At 39.0% G+C, this 23576-nt stretch overlaps 1 protein-coding gene across 3 annotated transcripts in view; it reads left to right on the top strand.

The window, feature by feature from the left end:
* Positions 1 to 23576, top strand: part of SLC35F3 (solute carrier family 35 member F3) — a 162160-nt gene that overhangs the window by 57472 nt on the left and 81112 nt on the right. Inside the window, exon 1 of one of the 3 annotated variants that reach the window (XM_031504328.3) lies at positions 21085 to 21308. The exons of the other annotated variants lie outside the window; for them this stretch is intronic. Coding sequence (XP_031360188.2) covers positions 21218 to 21308 — 91 coding nt within the window. The 5' untranslated portion in view covers positions 21085 to 21217. Of the gene's footprint in view, positions 1 to 21084; positions 21309 to 23576 lie in introns of those variants that run through there. 3 annotated transcript variants of the gene reach the window in all.

The following is a 23576-nucleotide window of genomic DNA, read 5'->3' as shown; positions in this document are numbered from 1 at the left end:
ATTTCATTTTCTGACTAACTGGTTCTCAGAGGAGCTTGAAGCTCTCACATATTTTGATTTGTGATGAAACAGGAGATGTAAATTCTTATTTTCTTTACTCATTCTCTCTGTTGGAAGGCAGAAGCCCTTCTAGTCACCTGTTGATTCAAGCCCAGATTTTTGCAATTGTATACCCAGGCCTTCTTTTCACTTTGTAGTGCATTAGTAAATTCACTAGCTGCATCTGCTGGTTTCTTGGATGTTCAGTATTTTAATCACTAAGCTTTCCAGAACTGCCAATCGGAAATCCACAAGGGAAGGCTTCAAAAGCAGCAGAAATAATAATAATAATAATAATAATAATAATAATTATAATGTAACATTTTATTGCTCATGCCTGTTCATTTTGTGATCTTGTGACTGAATCCCAGACTGCATGTGCATCAGGTTTTTGATCATGTTTCCCTAGCCAACAGCACTTAAAGGTATTTCAGACTCTCACAGGGACACACCTACAGCTGTGGTAGAATAGCATGTGTCTTGAGAATCTGCATGAAATTAGGAGAATTGAGAATGCTATAGATTTCCCTCCAAGTCTGACCTTAATGAAACTGTTACGATTTTTTGCACAAAGATTTAATTGTGTTTATTGCTGTGCTGAGGCGTTTTGCAGCCAACAGCATATACTTCTTTTTGGTAGTGTCACAATACCCATAGATACAGCAATACTTTCCTCTGCTGTGTAAACTAGCTAATGGGTAATTGTTTTCTTTTTGTCTTAAAAATCTGCAATTTCCAATGATACACCTCACAGACCCCCACATAAGAAAGAACAACCCCATAGGATGCTCTTCTTGCTGTGCTATACCCTGCGTGTCTCCTTTCTTACCAGACATGACAATTCAATGCCTTCTCATCACTGACACAATGTAGTTTTGAGCTTATGACAACAGAATGGGAGTCATAAGCCTTTTTAGTTTATAGTAGCTCAGAGAAATTCAAAGCCGTGTAGTTGCTCTGCCTGGGGTCAGAGTGCAGCAAGTGGGAGAGGGCTCAGTGTGTAAACTGACCACATTCTGCTGAGCTGAGCCTCCAGCAGAGGCACAGGGGTCTGCACCCAGCTGTGAGCTTAAAGTCCCAGGTTTGTCCTGGCAGCCCTGTCACTGGTGCAGTCTGGCCAAGATCCCTGCTGTGTCTTTGGTGTTTGATTGTCCCCACCTGGTAAAGGGAGATTTTCTTCCTTCTTTGTAAAGTGATAGAAATGTTCACTCTCATTTTAGATGTGGTAAAACGCACATATGCGTGCATGCATACATACACATGCATACACATAAACTCTCTAGTGAGCCAGGAGTTGTTTTGATCAAGGATTGAAAGTCATAACTTCAGGTCTGGGAATTTTTTTTCTTTTTTTTTTTTTTGTATTTCTGAAGTAACCATAAATCCTGCCTGATTTTGAACTCCTATTTCTCAGGCCCTAAATCACCATCCATTTATCTTCAGATTTCATGCATTGTGTGATGAGGAGTGTTCTGAATTTCCAAAGAGCTTCCATAAATTATTTAGAACTGAAAATGCCATGTTAAAAAAAAGTAGAAGTAAATAAACTGAGCATCTTTGCTAGTGATGGAGCCCTGAGAATAAAAGCAGAGGGGTTTGTGCTCCCTCTTTTGACCATGGCCTGGTCAGAACACCCTGAAGCTTGGGACATCAAGATCTTTGGTATGACAGAATGTGGAGAAGACACATACGTCAAGAGACTTTCTGTACTTCAGGAATGAAGCTGATTTTGCAGCCACAGTCTGAAGTTAGGGAGAGAGAAGAAGGCAGCTATCTTGCAAAGAGTTTGAGAGCCTTTGGATTGCTCTGCCTAAGAAGCAGGCACTGTGTATGACTGTTGAGTTCAACAAATCCAGATAGGCACATATTAATGGAATTCTACCAGTTGCAATGGGAGCTGCAAAACACAGGCTCAAATTAAATGAAATGTTGAAGTCTTGTCTTACATCTGCTCTCTTTCCTGTCTTGCATTTTGAACTGTGTTTTATTGAATCTCACAATTCTTTAAAGCTGTGGCACTTGGTGAAGGAAAGTCTCACACATTCACACTGCAAATATTTAAAGTCTTCTTAAAACTCAAAAAAGTAAGTTACGCTCTAGAGTGGAGGGGAGCTAGGACTTTCAAGTGCTGTATTATCTCAGTTGCTTGATCTGGGAATGCTCCCTCCACTCTGGCAGAAGTGGTAAAAGTCCTGGAGAACTACACTGGGCCTTTATGGTTAATACTGACAAAAGTTGCCCAGAGAGATTGTGGAGCCTCCATCCCTGGAAATATACAAGATATATGAATATAATCCTAGGAAACTGGCTCTGGCTGACCCTGCTTGAGCGGGGGTTGGACTCGATTTTTAGAGTTCCCATCCTACCTCAGCCCTTCTGTCAGTCTTTGATGAAAGTGTCTTTTCATATCTTGGAATTAGTTATTTAAGTGTTCCTGGCTTGAAATGGCACTCAACAGAATTGTCCTTGAAGTGAGGACAGTGTGTGAGCCCAGAAATGCTGACACGCAGCAGCACATCAGCACTTAACAGTGTCCAGCAACATCGTTCATGCACTGCCTGTAGCCAAAGTGTGTCTGGTGCTGGTACTGCTCATGATCCTGCATCGTGCTGCCATCTCCTGGGACAGCCCCTCCATAACTCCTCCTGCCTCCAGCTACCTGGAACCTCCTGGTCGCTCTGCTGTCCTTCCTCATTCTCACTGAACCACAGCATGCATGCCTCAATGGGATCAGCAGTGTCACAGAGGATGCTACCAGGCCATAGGAGGGGTTTCAGGGTTTGCTGTTTCAAAAGGTCTTTGGCAGGGAAGGTGCTTGTGAGTTGGGTAAAATAGGAGGTTTAGAAATCTCTGCATCCTGTTCCATGGCTCATTCCCCAGGACAATGCCTGTGTGGCTTTGGCACCTGGAAGGGATTGCTCCTGTTGGGTCCCTTCTCTGGAGCACAAAGCTGTGCAGGAGTGACCTCTGTGAGGAAGACTGCAGCAATGCAGTTAACTGAACCAGTTAAGCTTTTCTGATCCTAGGCTAGCACCAAGCAGTGCTACATGTTTGATACTCATACCACAAGGGATGAAACAGAGCCCCATGTCCAGCTAAACTCCTGTGTGCACCCTAAATTCCTCAAATCTGCACAGTAGGTGTAGATGTATCTCCTATCCATAAATTCTGGCTTACATGCCCCATTGGTGTCCCTGCTCTATCTGAAAACCTTATATAACCAGGAAATATTTGAACTGTGGTCATTAAACTTCTTTAAAAGTATGTGTAGATGTAAATAACTTACCTTTATAAGCAAATAAGTCTGCTGCTTTAGGGGTTTGAGAACAACATCTGGTTTCTTGTGATGTTGTTGAAATGACCATAATATGCTGAACTTCAGCAGAATTTCTTCAACTGTGCTACTAGTTTTGGGAGAAATTTCAGGGGATTTTGGTAATTATTAGCTAAACCTTCCTCACTGTGCTACCCTGGAATTCTGCAAGTTTTCTCTCACAGAATAGAAGTGACCTATTTTAGTGTTATATTGCATAAAGAATGGTCACTTGTGTTTTCTTACCAGTTTTTTGCTGTTAGAAATGAGTTGCTGGTAAATTTTAAAAAACTGCTCTGTGTGGAGAGATTAAACCTGGACCTATACTTGTATATAGATCTTTGTGGACTGTTGTAGTCAGGTTAATATAATTTTCCTGAATGTTTTTTGCAAAAACTTCTGCTTGAAAGTTCCAAAATGCAGCAAGTTCTCCAGGGAGTTTTCCTGTTTCCCAGTTTATCAGGAAAGTACTAACCGCCAGGTGCTGCAGTGGCTTCAGGAATATCCCAGCTCTAGAAGAATCTGTGTTCTGAACTGAGATCTCTGGAGCTCCAGGAAGGAGTTTAATGCTAAAACATGTGAGGATCAGCTTCTCCAATGTCCAAGGAGATGTTAAACTAGTCTTGGGGTGAATCAATTTGCAGGGCTGGAAGGCTTCATTGGCACAAATAAACTGGTTGAGGGGTTGAAAGGAGTAGAAAATATATATGAACGCAAGGTGGCACTGTAGGAATTAATTTTAAAATGTTTTTTTTTATTTTCTGAGTTAATGGGGGTTTTTTGGTGCTCTTAATAGGCCCACAGAGGGTATTCTTTTTTCCACATCTATGTTTTTAGGAATTTGGAAGGGTATTTTTACTGTAAAATTAATAGGAATCAACCACAGCAGTGTGGCTTAGCTGATCACAGAGCAATTTTTGCTCTGAAAAAAGTGAACAAACACAATGCAAATACTAACCCCTTCCCCACCCTGTTTACAAAAATGTGAAAATACAGAGATTGAGGAGCAGCTGCAGTGTTGACTAACTTCCTGACTTGCTAAGATGGGCTTGATCTGTATCATCCGTCTCCTGTTCTTCTCTTGGTTGCTTTGCCCTATGTGTAAAATGTATGGTCATTGGGCCAGTGGCTTTATTTTCATTCTACTTTGCATGCTGCCTCATGGGGCGATCCAGTATGTGATCAGATTTCTAGCATCTATTAAAATATACATCAGTTTCAAATTAAAAGCCATGCTTTTAGCTATTGCCAGTCTCAAGAAGTTTATCTCAAGGACTCTGTATCTCAATATCTTCAAGCTGTGATAGTCACTTAAAAAATCTGTAAGTTGAAGTCAAACTTGCTTTATTGCTGACTTGGGTCTGGTGATTTCACATCTCATTGGTTAGAAATGTAGTGGAACAAAATGTTCTATTGAATTTACAGATTTTCTGAAGTGTTTCTCATTCTTTCATTGCTCTTTAATTTGCGTAGGCGTGAAAATGTTTATAAAAACTCGTCTGGTCACTTTTTGCCTTGTTGGATGTTATAAAATACACCATGCACATTTGGGCTGAGGAAATGCCCAGTATTTTTTTTTTTTCAATGTGTTCACAAATGCTGCTCCAATTATTAGAACTTGGAATCCTATCATCAGCCACAAGCACTCAAAAGCTGTGAACTGCTCTTCACAGTCAAGGTATTATTTCACAAAATACAATATACTTATTTCTTCTTATGGTCACAGACATAAATGTTGCCGCTGTGTTTTTCGAGCCTGGTTTCTAAGGATGAAAAATTGTACTTAGATGGTTGGTTCAGACCTTCTTATCACAATGTTATGATCTATAAGCATTTTTTTTAAAAAACCTTAAAATGTTCATGTGATCAATCATCCAAGAGCTGGAACTTTAGCAGAAGAAAATAAGTGATAAAAAATAACTGCTGGAAACACATTCAAAATGTTTTCACACAGCTGCCATGGTACTGAAGTGTGGAGCTGTGAGTCTCTCTGTATCTTTTTAACAAGATTATTTAGCTATGAATGACTGCCTTCATACTATTAGAAGGTACTTTATTTGTCTGCAGTAATAAAACTTCCTGCACTGTCTACCATGGTATCACACAATGCTGATATCAAAATGGTTAAAAGCAACACCCCTTGTCATGTGATGCCAATGCCTGCCAGGGAGTAACACCTCCAAGTTACTATTGGGAAAGATCAGGGTCCAGCTACTAACCTAAGCTACAAATTTTGGTCTTACTTTTAGTTTGTTGTTCCATCATATGTCAATGAGTCCATGTCAGATAATTGTATCAATCAAGTTTTACATGATTTTCAAATATAAGCTTGCATATAAATGATGTATGTATCCCCCCAAGGAAGTTTGAAGGCTGACCACTGATGCAGAAGGCTTGGATCATCTGGTCTTCACTGCTCTTCCTTTAAGACATCTCTAGTTTGCACAATCTGGAAAAGAGAGAAATTAAATCTGAAAGAGAGAAATTGTATAAGGAGCTGCTGGAACCTCCCAACTCAGTGCTAGTGCATTGCTTAACCAATTCGCTGTCAGAGCCACCACATAGGCAGTCTCCAAGACACTCAAAACCATTTCCCAGCTGTGGTATTCCCAAAGTCAAAACTTGTAGGTGTTTCCATGTCTTTCCATCTCCATCTGTAAATCCACCAGCACTCTGAAAATGTCTCGCAGCTGGAAACAAGTGGAGAGACTTGGGTCAAGAAATAATCTTGGCTCCTGGGAAGCTGTAAAGTTTAGCCCATGTTGGATCTCTAAGCAGCTAATTTGCCCTCAGGTGGCACTAGTCCTAAGGATGCTCAGCTCAAGGTCCTATGATGGGGAAGCAGCAGTTTTGAGGGTGGTAGTGGTGCCAAACCAGTGTATAAGCACCTTCTGTGTTCCTTTTAGTTTTATGATTTCAGCCTCAGTTCCTAGGAAAACGTTTGTCCTGCAGATGTCAGCTCAGTGACACATGCTGGAAGGCTTGGCTTATCTCTACTTTATAAGGAGGATATGGGTTTGGCAGTGATTCATAACTGAATTGTTGCAAGCCTTTGTTTTCAAGCTACTTTGAAATGTGACAGCAGCAGAACTAAAAGTAAATAGAAAACCTGGATTTCTGTTTTTCAATTTAAAAAAAAATTCATTTTACTATTTCTAAATATGTTAAAATGAAGCCTAAGTGAATATATGTGTGTTTATTAAAACACTTAATGAGGAAATCCTTAGTGAAATTAATCATCTTGTCTCTGGGCAGGAGAGATTGTATAACTAGGTAATCTTGAAGGTCCCTTTCAACTGAAACCATTCTATGATTCTGTAGTATCAGTAGTTGAAAGCGCCTTTGACAGCATCATGTTGAGTATAGAAAAAAAATGCATATTCACAAGTTGCTTTTCTTATTTACCTGACAAATAAGGAAAGTATTCAAATTATTTACAATTTATGCTGTTAAAAACTGTCTAATTTTACTGTTGGTTGTAATAACCACCCAGTTAAATTAATAGGTTGTATATGCTAATCACAGCAACGATCAATGTAAGACAGTTTTGGTGATATTATGTTTACTCTTTGATATTACCTAGAGCAAGCACAAATTTCACATAGCATTCATTTAAATCTGTAGCTTCTTCTGTACAAGAAGACACCTGGTTATTAAATAATAAAACTCAAAAAGTAGTAATGGTAGGCTTAATTTTCAGGTTTTATTTTTTAATCCTAAATAAAACATCAGCAATCAGAACTTCTCAAAAAGTGAGAGTACCAGAGTGGAAAACAACAGAAAAATTTATCAGTACAAGGGGCTGAATTCCCATTTTTCCCTGGTTTGGGCTAGCAGGTATGGTATGGGGTGGGCAACAAGAGAAGCACATTATTGTAGCTTAATGAATCAGTGCCAAGCAGCCAAGCTGCACTGAGTACCATGTGCACAACTGCTTAATAAAGCAGCTGGACAGCGGCCCAAGCTGATGCGTTTTGTCACCCTTTTGGAGTGGGTGGTGAGCCCCCGGAAGGCGCAGAGCTGTGACTGTGTGACCTCCATGGGCACAGCTGGTGAGCCCTGGGAGCAAATGTCCCTCACACTTAGGTGGCACCCAGGCTTGTACCTGTGACTGCACTGTTGGGACCCTGGCCTGGAGCATTCCTAGTTACCAGTAACAGAAAAAGGTAACAAGAAGTTTGCTGATGATAATTCAGTGGATGTCAGCTTCTTCTAAATACAAGTAAAGACCAGTAGTGTAAATGGCATGGATTCATTTCACAAGAATAAAGGCTTTTAAAAATAAATATTTACAGTTACTTCATGAAAGCTTGTATTATGTAGCTGAAGGAAAAAGATTAGCCTGATTTTTTTTTTTTAGACAGAATAAAGTCTACTGATGCCTCTGTTGATATACACAAGTAGATACTGTCAGCTCTTATCTGAAATGCTCAGTGATATAAAGATTTCTTTGTGTTAGTCTACAATGTTAAAGGAAAATGATCAAATGTAAGCCCAAGTCTCATTCCTCAGCAATAGATTTCCTCTCCTTTGTTCATAGCAAATGAAAAAGACATTTGAAAGCAGAAAGGTTTGGAATTTGATTTGGAAGAAGTGGAACTCTAGCCTATAAATAATGATTTCAATTGATCTATAGTTACCTGTTCATGGTACATTGCTTCAAAAGAAGAAGACAGAAGCGTAGATTAGAAGAAGCTCCATGTTGCAATAAATAAGCCAGTCACTTTTTGATGAGACAAAATTTCTCTTTTAGTCAGAAAGTTCTGCAGCTGTCCTGAATGACTTTGGTGAGACATCCCTCTGTAACCTGTTGCACTGCCTCTATACAGCATCTGGGCTTCTTTCTGGGGGCCAGGTACTGGCTCAAATGTGGAGTGCTTCTCACCAAAGGACTTGAAGTTGGACCCAAAGGGCTGCTAACTTCCCCCAAGTCCTCCCTTAGGCCTGAACTTGTGTCTATACTGTGTTTAAGTAAAGCAGGTGATGCTTTTCAGGATCTTGACATCAGTATTTAAACTGAAGGTTTGCTTTTCATTTGGGCACACTACAGCTTAAAAAACAGAAACCAAACAAATAACAAAACAAAACAAAACAAAACAAAAAAAAAAAAAACCAAGGGAAATTAGGGGAAAAAACTGTGAAATTTAGAGATTTCTTAAAACAATAGGAAGCTTTGTCCAGAAAGACTGAGAAGTTCACATTCAAGGTAACATAGTCACAGTTGGCTCCAAACATTTCCATTAGAAAGTGCTTATTGTGGTGAGTATAGAAGTCAAAATACTTACCTTGTATCACATACTTTGTATCACATTTCAAAAAAGCTCTATCATCTGACAATGCTGTTGTTCATAGTTTTTTAGTTTTGAGTAGTCCTGCAAGGAGCAGGGTGTTGGAATCGATGAGCCTTATGGGTCACTACCAACTTGAGATATTCCATGATTCTATATATAACAGGAAACCTAATGAATTTACAGCTGGAAAGGAACTGCTAAACAAAGAGAGGAAGATAGTTTCTCTTTCACAAAGTTCTCTGGCTGCAAACTGCTGGAAGGCAGAAGGATACAACCAGAGATACCATGGTATAATTCCCTCTCTCCTTAACTCCTCCAAGCTCCTGCCACAGTGTGCCCAAACACACCCACACGTGGGGACACTCATAGATACTATATATACTGAACAGTTTTATTAGGGTTCTTGTTTCTGTTTTTCACATGTGTAACACAGCCACAGACACCCATTTCCCTACAAGCTCCTCTGCCTGACAGAAATGTCAATGTTTTAATTGTACAAATAGTAATAATATGTATAAGGTTTTGCAAAACGGCTTCCTAAACTCATGGCACATTCATATTCTAAGTTTGAAGTGGAAAGCCTTGAAATGGTATCTAAAATGAAAATGAATGAGATTCCTACTTTAAATAGTTAAATTATTGCAAAATTTCATGGAGAGTTTTTATTTCAGTTATGATCAAAAAACCCCAGTTGTTTCTCAGAAATAGCACTGCATTTGTGATTTCTCATTAGCACTGTGCCTGTGGTGAGTGATACAGGGTGATGCTGTTTCTATCCTCTAATGTGAGACAGAAGGTCTTAATACTTTGTATTTCTCAGTAAAGAAAATACTATGGGGTGGTTTTCCTATTGAAAGAATTTGTATTCGCTGGAATGACACATAGGATCACAGCCTGTTAATGCATTCCCACCATTTATTGAACATATCATTTGTGAAAGTCTCTGGGCATTTGCAATCACACTTTACTGTAAGAAAAAAGATGGAGCAATCAAGATATTTAAAAAAAAATCTCATAGGAGATCATCTTCCAGGAAGCTAATACAGGACCATTTTGTGAGCAATTTACCATTGGAAGAACTTGCAACCCTGAAAAACTGATTCACTGTAGTAGAAGCTCTTTTTGATTATCTTCACTGGCACTGTTGGCTTCCATCATCCCTTGCAAACCAAAGAGAAAGCAAATAGGAAATTGCAAAGGTGAGAGTCTAGACATTCCAAATCTTTTGCCACATCAGTATCATCTGGCATCATGTGCATGCATTGGGACACAGGAGATAGAGGAGAAGGTCATTCTAAGGGCCTGAACTTACCCTTTTTCAGGTAAATTGCTGCCAGTTTCAAGCAATGAGTTTCAGCTCCAAGGCAATACCATTTGCATCCACTATACCACTTTTTCCCTGTATTGGAACAAAATGTTTCAAACTTTGTTGGCTTTTAGAGCTGTATTGTAGAATCACAGAATCACAGAACACCTAAGACAGGATACAAATTGTGACAGAGCTATGAAGCAGGGTTAAATAGCAACTCACATTATTCATATCAGATTATCAAAACCAAAACAGTGATTTTAAACACATTCTGTTTGCAAAAAGAAAATGCTTGCCTTATTATTAAAATGGCAGTTAAAGTATGTGTGTCCTACACGTATCTAGCAAAACCTTCAAATGGCAGCATCTGGTCATAGGATCACAAGTGGGTGTGGTGGATGAGCAAGGATGAACCAAATCACGGCAAAATTCTATTATAAATACCTATTTTTGTTTAATAACTATGATAAAGGTTACTTTGTAAAGGTCTAACAGCTATTTGCTGATGGTGGCAATGTCTTTTCTCTTGTTGAAAGAAAGCTCTGTGGATCCAGTTAGAAACCTTTTCATTTTCTTGATATCGGTGGTCCCAATGTAGTAGTTTAACATGCAAAATCTTTCATTATTAAGGAGTTAGATTTTGCAAATTTAGAACATTCTGTTCTGCCTGTGTTGCTAGATTATATTGTAATTGTGAACTCTCTTGTTCCCAAGACCTTGACATCCTACTTTATTTTCAGTTTAAAGTGTAAATATTTTTCCACCACTCACACAGGTATAAGCACACAGATTGATGTATTTGGATACTAGTTGTCTAGGCCCAATGGAAATGTAATGAAAGAAAATCAGGTACATGGGTCTGAATATTCTCAGTTGGCAGGGAAGAGGAGTAGTTCTTAAAATCTGATTGTCATGTAAATCCACTCAGGTTTTCCAAGGTACATAGAGAGCAGCATCTTTTCTGTTACTGACATGGAGATAAATATTTGATTAGAGAAATTGGCCCATAGCCAGAAACTGAGAAGGGAAAACAGCGAAGAAAAGTGAGAAAAGAAAAAATTAGAGAGTGGTCCAAAACTCTACAGCTTCAGGAGCTAGTGTGCCATGTTTACTTTTGGTTGATCATTTTAAAGGGCAAGTTAGCACTTGATCCAATATATTTGCTTTAATCTTCAAAGTACTGAGTTGAGAAGGAGGTGTGGCAGGATTAAAGAATTTGAATTAGAAATTCTTAAGAAGCCTGTTAGAGAGGTTTACAAGATATATTTGAATTTCCCTACCCTAGAACTCTCTCTTTGTGTGTCTTGCTTTCTTTTTTGTCACAGTCTGCCTTAGAAGCTATTCTTGTTAATTAGGTAAAATGTTAACCTTTTTAATGCTGTACTGCTCTTGTTCTTATAGGTTATTACTCTTTCCATATCACTTAATTTACACTATTTAAATTTATTTTTAATATTGATATTTGCAAATGTATAATAGACCTTTTCCCACATAACATCAATTTTAGAAGGCTTGTCTTAGGTCCAGCTGTTCTAGTTGTTCTTTTACATCTGACTCCAGTGGAGTTATTTCTCACTTTTTAGGAGCTCATTCTCCAGAGATCAAGGTTTCTGAGGGACAAGCCACCTGGATGTATTCACAAAACAAACTCACTAGGTAAACACTAGAGTAGCCAAACATTTCCCCCACTAAGAGCTGGCATCTTGTGCACCTCAGCTGTTCTGCCCACAGCTGGGTGTGTTTGTGTGTCTGCAGGTCCTGTTGAAGCCTTTGTGATGAGTTTATGATGATGGCAGCCAAAAAGTCACAAGGAGATACAGAAGTGGATGGCCTCTGAAGCATCTCAAAAAAAACAACCATCTGTGCTCGTTGCTGCACTCTCCAGGCACATGAAGAGCTGGCAGATGTGCATGAATTGTTAGGCAGCTGTGGAAGCTTGCAGATCAAGTGCTGCCCTTGAAAAGTACAGTTGGGGTGGAGGGTTTTGTTCAAACTACAGGATGACTGTTTTAAAAATAAAATTACACATAAATGCAGAGTAACTCTTAAAATTGAGATTGTGATCACTTGCTTCTGTAAAACTAATTGCTTTATAGAAAGCCCTTCCCTTGTAGTTTAAGTTTTAAAAGTTTACCAACAATAGGAGATAGTTTCAGTGATACAACTTATGCTGTATTAAAATGTTTCATCTGTTTTTATGAGCAAATACTTTGTGTTTGAATACTGTACCTTGGAACAGTCACTGGCAAAAATTAGTAAGTTTATTAATTTGTATTTCAGAAAGGACAGCAGGAATTAATTTATTTTCCAGAATGCACATTAATTTCTGGTGAGTAATGGGAATGATTAGTCCTATTTTTATACCCCCCACAATTTATCATGATTTAAATCACCGCCACATGCCAGATGTATTCATATTATGTCAGCTTTTGTTTGACAAAGCTGTCCACAAAGCACTGTACACCTTTGATTAACTCTACTCTGTTAATGAGGTTTTCATATAATTCTTTCCATTGGTTTGGAAGACGTTTCAGCATTCTAGTGCTTCACTTTATTTGAAATCTTAAGGACTTTTTAACTATATAGGACACAGATAACAATGCTACTGGTTAGTAGTTCGTCTAAAGATGTATAGACCTTCTTTGTGTGACCCCATAAGAATGAATTCAGAGCAAGTGCTTAGCATTAACACCTATAAGAAATGGGAATGTGTGGGAAGTGCAGCCTCCTGTGATTTGTGGGGTGTGCTAGAGCAATGCTGTGAGGAGCCTTTGCAGAACAAGGACAGGCTGGGGTGCAGCAGGGTTCTGGACAGTGGTACATCTGCTACCATCTTAATAGCAGCTGGTCAGCTGAGAACATATGATAAAAGCATTTCTTTTCACAAAACCAAAACATTTTATGGAATGTATATAGAACTGAGTGTATGAACTTCCAGAATATACATACTTCTATCTAGAATAAAAATATTGTTTATTAATAGGGAAGTGTTTCCTTCAATTTTGATTTTACTCTTAAATGTAGTGTTTTTTACTAGAGTTATTGTCTTGGGTGGTAAGATTATTTAACCCAAATTTGTATCATTTCATTACTTTCCAACTTGAGTTCAAAATTGTTGGTTTGGAATTGTTTCATTTTCTTTCTCCGAGCTTCAGAGTGTATGATCCTTCATTAATTTGGGCATTCATACTTCTTGACCTCCTTTCACTGTCTGTAGTTGCAGGATGAAGTTGCCTCATTACTTGTCTTGTGCTGACCCAAATACAGTCTGAGTTACAGACTCCAAAACTTCTCATATCAGGCTGTTTATCAGGTTGACAGCAATACACAGTAATTTTCCTTACCTACTTAAATTTTTAGTATTTAATAAATCATATTGAAATGCTAAAAATAGTTCAGAATCTTAATGGCCATTTGAAGGCAGAAAGAACACTGGGAGAGACATTTCACTTAAGGCCACCTGACTTTCATAAAATGTTAATCATATGGGGTAAGACCCAGCTTGCATCTACATATTGCAACTCTGCATCTGACAGTCTAGCTTAGATCTGAATTTTAGATGTCTAGTGGAGAAAGCACCTAAAATAAGCATCTGTCTTCCATATCAAATGAATGGAAATCTCTAAAGTGCTCCAGAGGAGAACCTGTCTACTTGAATTCAAGCATCTAAGTAGGTATTTATCTCTCAGCTCAGTTGTGAAATTGAAAAGGTAAATTTTCCTTTAGTAACTCAATAGGTAATCTCTCACCAGGTGCAAAAATGAAATGAGCAAGTAAAGATTTGCTTGTGCAATAGTCTTACCACTGGCATGTGTAGAAGAGAAGGTATGATTTAATCTGCTCATAATTCTACCTAGAAACACTACCAAGGGCATTTTAACTGATGCCTTTTTTGGCATAGTTCAGAAATTGTTATTTGTGAAAACTTGCTTTAACTGGAAACTAGATAAACCTGAATAATTTCTTCTTAGAAAACATATTTGCCTCACTTCAAAGGTACCTTTAAAGGATATCTATTTTTATGTATTATTTATAACAATTGAACTATGGGCTAGTTCAGCAGCAACACCTGCATGTGACTTTCACCTTAGAGAAGTGGAGGTTTTTTGTAATGGTCCAAATGCAACACTGTCAGCAGACAGAGTTTCTGATTGACGGAAAAGATTCTTGTTTGTGTTATAAGCTTGTGGTTTAAAAGTAACCTTTCAGCAATATTTTCCAATTAGAGATATGAGAGTTAATCCTCAACAAATTATAAGGAAAAAACGTAGATAAACTTTAAAAATAAAACATGAATCTTAGTAGAATTTCACACTGTAGTGGTATGAGGCAAATCTATTTTTTCCAAAGGGAGTGGAGATCATGGCTTCCTAAGACAGTTATTTTGAATAGGTTTCAGTTTGACATGGGCTAGCATTATTGACTTCAGTCTGAAGTGATGTGGAAAAGGTCGAGTCCAAAGAGCAAACCTGAGTTTTCAAATAAATAATAGAAGAATACCCGTGATCTGTTACTTTGAACAGATTTTGATATACAATTTTGCTACAGTAGTTATTAATTATTATTAAAAAAGGCTGTCATTATATAGAAATCCATGAGCAAAGTAGAAGATGAAAAGCAGTCTTGTGACCAGTGCTACGCCAGCAAAGCCCCATGTAAAGGACAGACACCCTCCCTGGCCATGGCCAGCTGGCTGCTCATCATTGTAGACTGTCTGAACTAGTTTGGCTGTTTCCTGGGAAGAGGCAAGGGCTGACTGGTTCAGCACCAGGAGCTTGTTTCTGTCTCTTCATTAATGCCTTTGGACTGAAAGGAGAAAGTACTTGAATGAGTTGCATATATCAGCTGGGGCTGATACGGGCCAGAAATGTGCTGCTGTCTGTCCAGAAGCCTCACAGCTCAGAAAGGAGGGGGCAGAAACATCCCCTCCCAGCCCAGTGCATCCCTTTCCCTGCTTGCCACTTCCCCACACTGGCAAGGGCATCCGTGTTGGTCAGCAGTGTCAAGATTGGAAAGTGCATGGACATATGGACCACAGTATTATAAAAGTACTCTAAAGAATTTATGGTGTTTTTACTATTCCTGCTGTGCTCAAGAATGTTGTCTGTACTGCAATTTCTTGTTGCTTTCACATAAAAAGTAACAAACTTTTAATCTATTTACAAGATGAAATCAGCATTTCTTTTACTTCAGTAATTCTGTATTTCTTTTAAAATTTCTGTGTTTGGAACCTTTTTCATGAGTAAAGTTCGATTGTGCAATAAGCATATTAGATCTATGGAAATGTAAATCAGATCTATAGTCAGTTAAGATGATATATGTGAAGCTTAAAAGTAAAACTATTGATTTGAAATGTTTATTGGGAAAGAAGCAATGTGGATGTTTATGAATTATGGATGTTCCCCATAGCTAAATATTGCCAGTAAGCTTAATCTTTCCTCTTTCACATTTATTTTAATTTTTATATCGGTTGTAACACGTCCTAGGATTTAAATAACCTGAGTAATTTCTAAACAGGGTGTCATTGGTGTACTCAGTTGTGAGCTAAATGTCAATTCAAGTGCAGAAAGCAACAGCTGTTAAAGGGAATTACAAAAGTCAATATTTAGACTGTTACCAGTGTCTAATAAAGTTGATTCTTGAACACATTCACTCGGTATATGAAGTTTATAGGAGGAAGGGCCTATTTGTCTTCAAAACACTAGAAAGAATAATATTGCTGGCAAACATTGTTAGAATAAGTAGCCCTATGGCAGTACCTTCTGCTTGAGGAGTGTGTGTGTTTATATGAAATTAATCAAATCATGTTGATCTTTCCCATTTTAATAGTTTTAAAACCAATTCTAATAACTCTTCAATAAGCATCTGCCTATTCCTTATGTACTCTTACCCTTCAGTTATTGTAACTATAAAAGAATCTTTGGCTCCTGAAGTAGTCAAGGAACATTTCATAATGTGTTTCTTTGTAATTTTTGAATAATTTTTGCAAAAATATATTTTTAAAGCTTTTGTATGCCTCTTACATGTTAGTTACATGGTACTAGCAGCTGCAAGATGGATTTTTGGCCTGTCATTTGAAGTTAGTGAAGCACCTGAAGCTGCAGAGGGACACCTATTGTTACAGATGGAGTTTTGGGGACCTAATCCTCTTCGATTTCCATAATTTCAGTGGAAATTGGGCATATTATCAGCTTCTGAAGTTCCTCATCTATACATACCAGTACCTTCAGGCTCCTGACCTTTAAATATGTCACCTTCAAAGTACACTGTCTTCAGTAAACTCACCCTTGTAATTTTCTCCTTGAACTCAGACACCCTAAATTCTTTCCAGGGAGATCAGCATTACAGTTGCAATCACTTGATCTTACAACATTTCCCAGTGGGAAGATAAAATATTAACTAAGACAACAATACTAGGATTTTCTTCTGCATGTCCTTCTCGGTCCCATGTGCTGCGGTGCTGACTTTTGTCCCACAAGGATGCTGTGCCCTGAGCAACGCGCTCTGGGGCGTGAAGGGTTTGCAGGAGCAGAGGTTCACCCAGCACTGTGAGCAGCTCCTGCCCGTGGGAAGCAGCCTGCCCCTCTTGGAGAGGGCAGGGTGGGTGATTGGGGGTCACAGCCCCAGAAGTGAGACGAAAAGAAGACAGCCTAAGTGCTTTCTGCTTAAAGGGTATTTGCATTCTACACAGAGCACATAGTGATGTGCCTCAGCCCAGTGCTGAGTGGCAATTTCAAAAGCCTTCCATCTCTTCACTGCAGCTGCAGAGCATCCCTCATATGCTGAGAAGTAAAATATATTTTTTATGTTTTCTACTGGAAAACAGAATTTCATTCAGTGATTTGTTTCTGTTGAATTTTTCCCCAAAATTGTCCTGCTATCACTTTGGAAGCCAAATGTAGTGATGCCTTGGTTTGATATTCTATCTGTAGGCTAGGAATTTGGCCTTTTCCTATTACTAACCAACAGCAAGCTGCTTTCAGTAGTTCATGGGCAGAACCCAAGTCATATGTGGTCTCCCCCAGCTCCAAAAGAAAAGAAAACAAGAAAAAAGAAAAGAAAAGAAAAGAAAAAAGAAAAGAAAAGAAAAGAAAAGAAAAGAAAAGAAAAGAAAAGAAAAGAAAAGAAAAGAAAAGAAAAGAAAAGAAAAGAAAAGAAAAGAAAAGAAAAGAAAAGAAAAGAAAAGAAAAGAAAGAAAAGAAAGAAAATAAGAGAAAGAAAAGAGAAAGAAAAGAGGGAAAAGAGAAAAGAAAAGAAAAAAGAAAAGAAAGGAAAAGAAAAGAAAAAGGTATTTGATTTATTGTTTTCACACAAGTCTGTGAAATCAGAAAAAGTAACTTGGCCCAAGAACAATTTTAAATAATAGATTTCCAGGCTCAAAATAGTCTTCTCACTACATCTGGGAAGTGCTGGTGCCAATCAGTTCTTGAGTGTCTGTAAAATTCCAGTGAATTTAAAATCAGTAAGTGGAAGGAGAAATGTTCCTTCCGCAAATTGGGTTAAGGGGAGGGCCCCATTAAAAAAAATCAGGATACTTTGGCAGTTGCCTTTTAAGATTAAAACCAAAACTAGTTAAGTGAATAGGATTCTGTCCACTTGGAAGTTACAATAAATAGTAATAGCTAAACTATTTGTGGTGGTAAAATGCTCCTAAACCAACATATTTCAAGTCTCATGGAGAGCACTGGAATTCACTGTATAGACTTTAAGATTTCTGCAGACACATTGCGCCTCAGCTGTTAATCATGGACCAGATTTTTGTCTAAAAGTGACTTGATAAAACATCAGACACAAAGACTGTGTGTGTCACCACCAGTAGATCACAGTCGTAATGCTGAGTTTGAAGTATCTGGTTATGGATTGCTGTCAGGAACTTCAGAAAGAAATGTAACCAGTAGGTTCAGGTTGTGCAACTTCTCAGCACATTTGCAGAGAGGAAGGAGCACACTACTGTGGTTTAAGCACAGGTCTGGGAGCCAGGAGGTCTGGATCTATTTGTGGCCATGTGCTGTGACCTTGGATAAGTCAGGTTATCCTTTCTGGGCTCCTGCACATCCGGTATTATATCTATTATTAGATAAACACATTGCAAAGTGTTTCTGTTGTGGTCACCACACTTCTCTTCTGAGGGCATCTTTGCCTTCAAGGCAATGGGAATGGCAGGAGACGAGCAGGAGAAAGTTTGGGTTTTTTTCCAGGTTGAGTCAGTAACTTCTCCAAATTCACGTGTGACTGACTTCAGTGTTTTATGTGTCCTTCCTCCAAGAGCCAAGTGTCACCCTGCATGCCCCAGTCAGCTTTGGTAGGACTTGGCCGTTCTCCCCATGCAGTGAAACAGATGGGAATAAGTAATGCATGTCTAATATTTAATAATCTGAACTCCTTGCATGGTCTTCAGCAACATGGAAGGCTGTAAACTTCCCTGCCAAAAGGAATGCCAAGACAAAGCAGTAGCAAGAATCCCTCTTATTTGTGGACACTAGAGGGCATTAGAGGAATAGTTTACTAACACATATATTTATTAAAAAAAAAAAAAATAGAGGGAAAAATAGTTCCCTAAATGTCAATAGTATCATCAGTAACACTTGCAGCTGGAGGGTTGTACCAGGAATTGACATTTTTAGGTGCTTACCTAAATTGTTAGCAATCCATCCATTACTATTTGTATAATATTGCTAAACAAACATAACCTATCTGGGGTGTTACAAAGGACACTCTACGTTCTCAGATGTATCTAAGTAACATAATTGTGGCTGAACAAGGCAAAAAAAGGGGATCACGAATTTGGTTGTTCATATTGTGGCTGATCATAGTCCCAACCACTTCTGCACTGTGCTTCTAGACCAGGTGGTGGAGGAAAATTTGCACAGAGGTAGTTACATCTTTCCCTTCTGGACACAGAGCAGGTAGAAGTTGATATTTTGCTTTGTCTCTAGCCATGCACTGGATACTAATAGTGATGTAGAAAACAAACAACCAAAAACCCAAAACAAACAAAATAATAATAATAAAAAAAAGAAGTCAGGAAATCTGTATCACTAAAGCAACTGGAAGATGACAGTGTTCTGTGTGCAGCTCTGGGGGGTGGCTTTTGTGCAGAAGGTGGTGGGTGGTTCTGATTTTATGCTACCCTGTGACAATAGGAAAATAAGAGTTGGGATGTGAAAAATAAGAGCTGTTTTCTTTACTGTCTGAGACAGAGAGCTATGAAACTGTGTTATTAATATCTCAAAAGGTAGAGCAATATTAATATCTCAAAAGGTAGAGCAATATTTTCATTAGTCTGTTCTGCAACAGCTTTTCTTTCCTGCAGCAGTTCTGACAGATAGAACAGCAGCAGGAGAGAGTAAAATAAAAGGAATTAGTCTGAATTTTTACTGCAGGCTTTTCATCACAGAACATGAGTGGGAGGCAAAAATAATAGGAGCATACTGCCATCAGGTAGAAAATTAATAATGTAGAAAACTGCATAAGAACACACACGTTTGATGTCAGATGCTGTGTAATGGGGTTTGGCTCTCACTGGCGCTCGTGATTTTCAAAGAACAGCTGAGAAGAGGCCCTAATGCCTGAGCTTATTGCAAACACTGATGATTGAACTTGAAGCAAGTTCTGGAATTGCTATATGAGTCACAAATTTTGAGTACATTTAGTTTGTGAATGCGTTAAACACCTGTACTGAGACACAGAAAACACTTCACCTCAAAAAGCTTTTGTCTGGTTGTCTTGACGTCACCGTCAATATATTTGTCTCCATATCACTGTCATGACAGACTGATCTCAGCTGTTGCTATAATCCAAAGACTAAATCCTGCCTCCCAGCAACCATGCCTGCTACTGTCTCTGTTCTAGGAGATCTAAAACTTTGGCAGTTCATACTGACCAGTGGGCTGATTTGGCTTATTTTGAACTTAAAATTTAAAAGCAGGCCTTGATCATTCTTTGCTGTGCAAGTGTTGACAAACTCATCCTTTACCTATACTAAAGAAGGTTTGACAGATGTGGCTGCATAGCAGAGTACAACCCTCCTAAATTTACTTCTTACCAGGAGTGATTTTTTGCCTGTGCAGCTTAATGCAGAAATGACATTGGGTAGGCCAGCAGAAGTGTTTCCTGCCAGTATGACAGCCACACTGGGCCATTTTCTGGGAAAGTTGCATACTTTATGGACTAGATATTGTTTGACTGTCTAGACTGGCACAATCATTCTGGTGAAGCCTCTGGTGTGTAGGTGAGGTCTCGCTGATGCTAGGGGCTGTACTGAGTAGTAGCAGATTTCCTCACTTGACTGGGACCTGAAAAGGAGAGACAGGTGGTTCCTGGCATTCCTTTTGGAAGTCAGGGGAAGGAACAAGTTCCAAATTTTTCTGATACTAGAGCCCATGCTCAATAAACAGGGGACATCTCCATGCATGAAACAAAAGTGTGATACTAGCTCCTTTTTGCCAGCTTGCTCCAGCTAGTTCTGAGGACACAGATTTTAGCAAACAACCTGCCTACTACTCCCCAGAGGCCCCTGCTCCCATCTTTAGCTCGTGCAGAAGCAGTCATTGCTGCCATCACTCCCCTGCCATGGTTCCCCATGGCTGACCTGGCCCTGGCACTGAGCAAGCTTGCCCTTCCTGAGGTGCCAGCACGCCCTCAGTGCCCTGCACAGAGGGAGAACTGCCTTTTGCTCCATCTGTGCAGTGCTGTGATTTTTAACTTCTGGGTCTGTGTGTTTTAGATTTGTGTCCCTGGATAGCTGATCTTTTCCTTATGTTACCTTGCATTTCATTGTAGCCAGGCAGTGCTGTTTAAGTTCTCTTTCTTTCTCATACAGAAGGCCAAATGGTGATAGGCTCCTTCTCCCCTGACTTGCTATCAACGTCTGCTAGATATTTACCAACCCCTCAAACTGTAGTTCAAGTGGCTTTTTTCCTCCTTAGGTTGTTAATAAGTTCCAAGCTGAAGCCTTTTCTCAGATGGCACTGCAAATATTATTTGAATTACACACTATTGCATTCATGGCACTTCCATTGGGACAAGATTGCCTGCCCCAGAAATAAAGTGTGATTTACAGTAAAGACACATAATGGATGCCGGCATATGTGTCTTTGTAATGTCATATCTGCACAACTGACAGTGAATGCCAAAGAGAGCAGCAAAGGTTTCTTTCCTACCTTTGACTCTCCCACTATTTGGCAGAGGAGAGCAGACAGCCTAGCTCTCAGAAATACTATTTTCGTATTGCACAAAATCAAGGGAATGAGTCTTTAAGCTGGCATGAGCACTAGATGCCCATTTTTTATCTACTTGAATATGTGCAGGAAGAAAAACCATGGTAACAGAAACTGGTTATGGATGAAACATCCTGGTGAGTATTTTTTGAAAACATTATTCTGAACTGTCTCAATTATTTCAGTTCCTCCTCTCTGTGGTGCTTTCATCAGATCATATTCTGTAGTGTGGTTTTGCTACTGTGCATTATGCATTACTGATATAATTCCAATCACAAAAGAGATGCCAATTCATTTCCAAAGATGCACAGATACTGGCAGGAATTTAGACAGGAAAACTGAGGTGACAAACCCAAACTGAGCAATGCAGTAACCAGTAGATTAGAAAATCAAGTGTGATATGGCAAATATTATCCAGACATTAATGATATTTTGAGAGCTTCAATTGCATGAAGTTTATTCTGGTCGCTATTTCAAATTAATTTTCTTCTAAACAATTAGACTGGGAATAGGATGTACCTACAGTAATACTGAGAGAGTGTTTCACTCAATGGATTGTTGTTAAAGACCAAAAGTTGGAATTCATATTGAGAGCAATTGGAATTGGAAGTAATTGGAAGTAAAACAGTAGAGTAGTGGGCCATATGGAAGCAGTTGTGAGTGTTATGAACAACTGATAGAATACAAATGTCTAATTTTGTCTCTTCCTCCAGTAAACACTTACAGAAGGAATCCAGCTTCAAACTGTACACTTGCTTTGTGTTAGCAATAAACAGCCATTTGTTAACAATGATCTGTTTTGATAACTCTGTTCTTTGACATTTCAGGGTTTCTATCTTTGAAAATGTTCGTCTGTCCTACCCAAACTGCAGTTAACTCTTCCCAAGTCACTTACAAATTCACTCTTGCTGCTTCACGACCAGAATATTTAATAATCTAACTTCTAACATCTGCTACCCCAGGGTGGTTCCCAGCACAGTCAGCAGTGCATCTATATGGCTCAGGTATAAGGAAATGGGGATTTTCATCCCTTGACAACCTCAGAAAGATTGGAGGAAGAGAGGGTCAAGCTGCAAAAGCACTGATGTGAAATTAAGGGACAGAAATGTGGTAGAAGATGGGGCAGGAATGAAGGGGAGTAATGTTTGTTTATTTGTCTGGGGCAGAAAGGGGTCACACAACAAACACATAGCACAGACCATGATTTGCCAGGGCACAAAAAAAACTTTCTAAAGAAAGGAAGCAGGACCCTGCTTGACTTGTTGACTGGGTTGAAAATCAGGGATGAAAGACAACCAAAGGGTAAGGGCAGGCAAAATACAGGATATAGGGATATGTAATGCATAAATCCACCAGTGTGACACAGTTATATGTTATGGGCAGTCAGGCAGAGGCTTCCTTGTCTCTCTCATGGCTCATTCTGATTACTGGAAGGTAAAGCCTGCTAGGCTGACTGTAACTATAGGCAGCAGCTAATACCAGAAGATTGTTCAGGATTTGCAGCCTCCAGTGTTAAGTACTTGGGTAGCAGTATTGCAGGGAAAATACAGGGATGCATTAGAGAAATTTTTGGCATCTTCCTCATATTTGCAAGGTGACCAGAGATGGCAGGGCCACCCCAAGCATTCTGTATTTTCATATTGGAAGTTGAACTGTTGTATGTTCACTGTTGTAACTTTTAACAATGCCTTGCACTTCCATGAACGCTCACCTGATTCAAAGTTCCACAAAATAGTTAAGGAATAAGGGATTTATATTTATTTCTTGCTGAAGGGTGAAATCATGAACAGAACAACAGTTACTTCCTCTGTTTAAATTTCAGTTGCTTTGTTTGAAACTGAAGCTCAAGGCAGAAGGCTTTGAAACTTACCTTTGGCTAGTTATTTTAAGCAACTTGTGGGCTGCAGCAGAGTAGGAGGGTATCACTGGCAAATAAGCCTTGTATTTTTGACAGGGAGACTTGTGACATTTCAGTAAGTTGGAATCTTTTGCAGAAGACTGATAAGTGTGGCAGCATTTCTGATGTGTGAGGTTTTTCATCTGGAAAAGAAACCCTTTCCTTTTGTAGTAAGGCATCTTTTGCATCATTCTTGCAGGATGAGAGAGGGAAACTCAATGGTTCAGCTCCTGTGCAGGCTGACATCAGATAGCATGTCCAAGACACATTCCATAGGTTCTGCCTGGTGACTTGTTGGCAGTGTTTAAAAATCTAGGTTGGTGTAAGTTAGTTTTTCAAGGAGACTTTAAAGTAAAAACAGGTTTGACACTGCTGGGCGAAGCTTTAATATAATATAACTGTGTTTTTTAGGGTTTCCATGAACCTCAACATGTCAGGACAAATTATTCACTTGGACAATTTAAGTTTCTTCTTCCCTCTCCTCTTCAAAATAAAGAAAGCCTAAAAG

Source organism: Lonchura striata, chromosome 3 (genome assembly GCF_050655825.1).
Source record: "Lonchura striata isolate lonStrDom1 chromosome 3, ASM5065582v1, whole genome shotgun sequence".
NCBI classification, from domain to species: domain Eukaryota; kingdom Metazoa; phylum Chordata; class Aves; order Passeriformes; family Estrildidae; genus Lonchura; species Lonchura striata.
The sequence above is the reverse complement of the archived record's forward strand: the minus strand, read 5'-3'. Positions and strand labels throughout refer to the sequence as shown.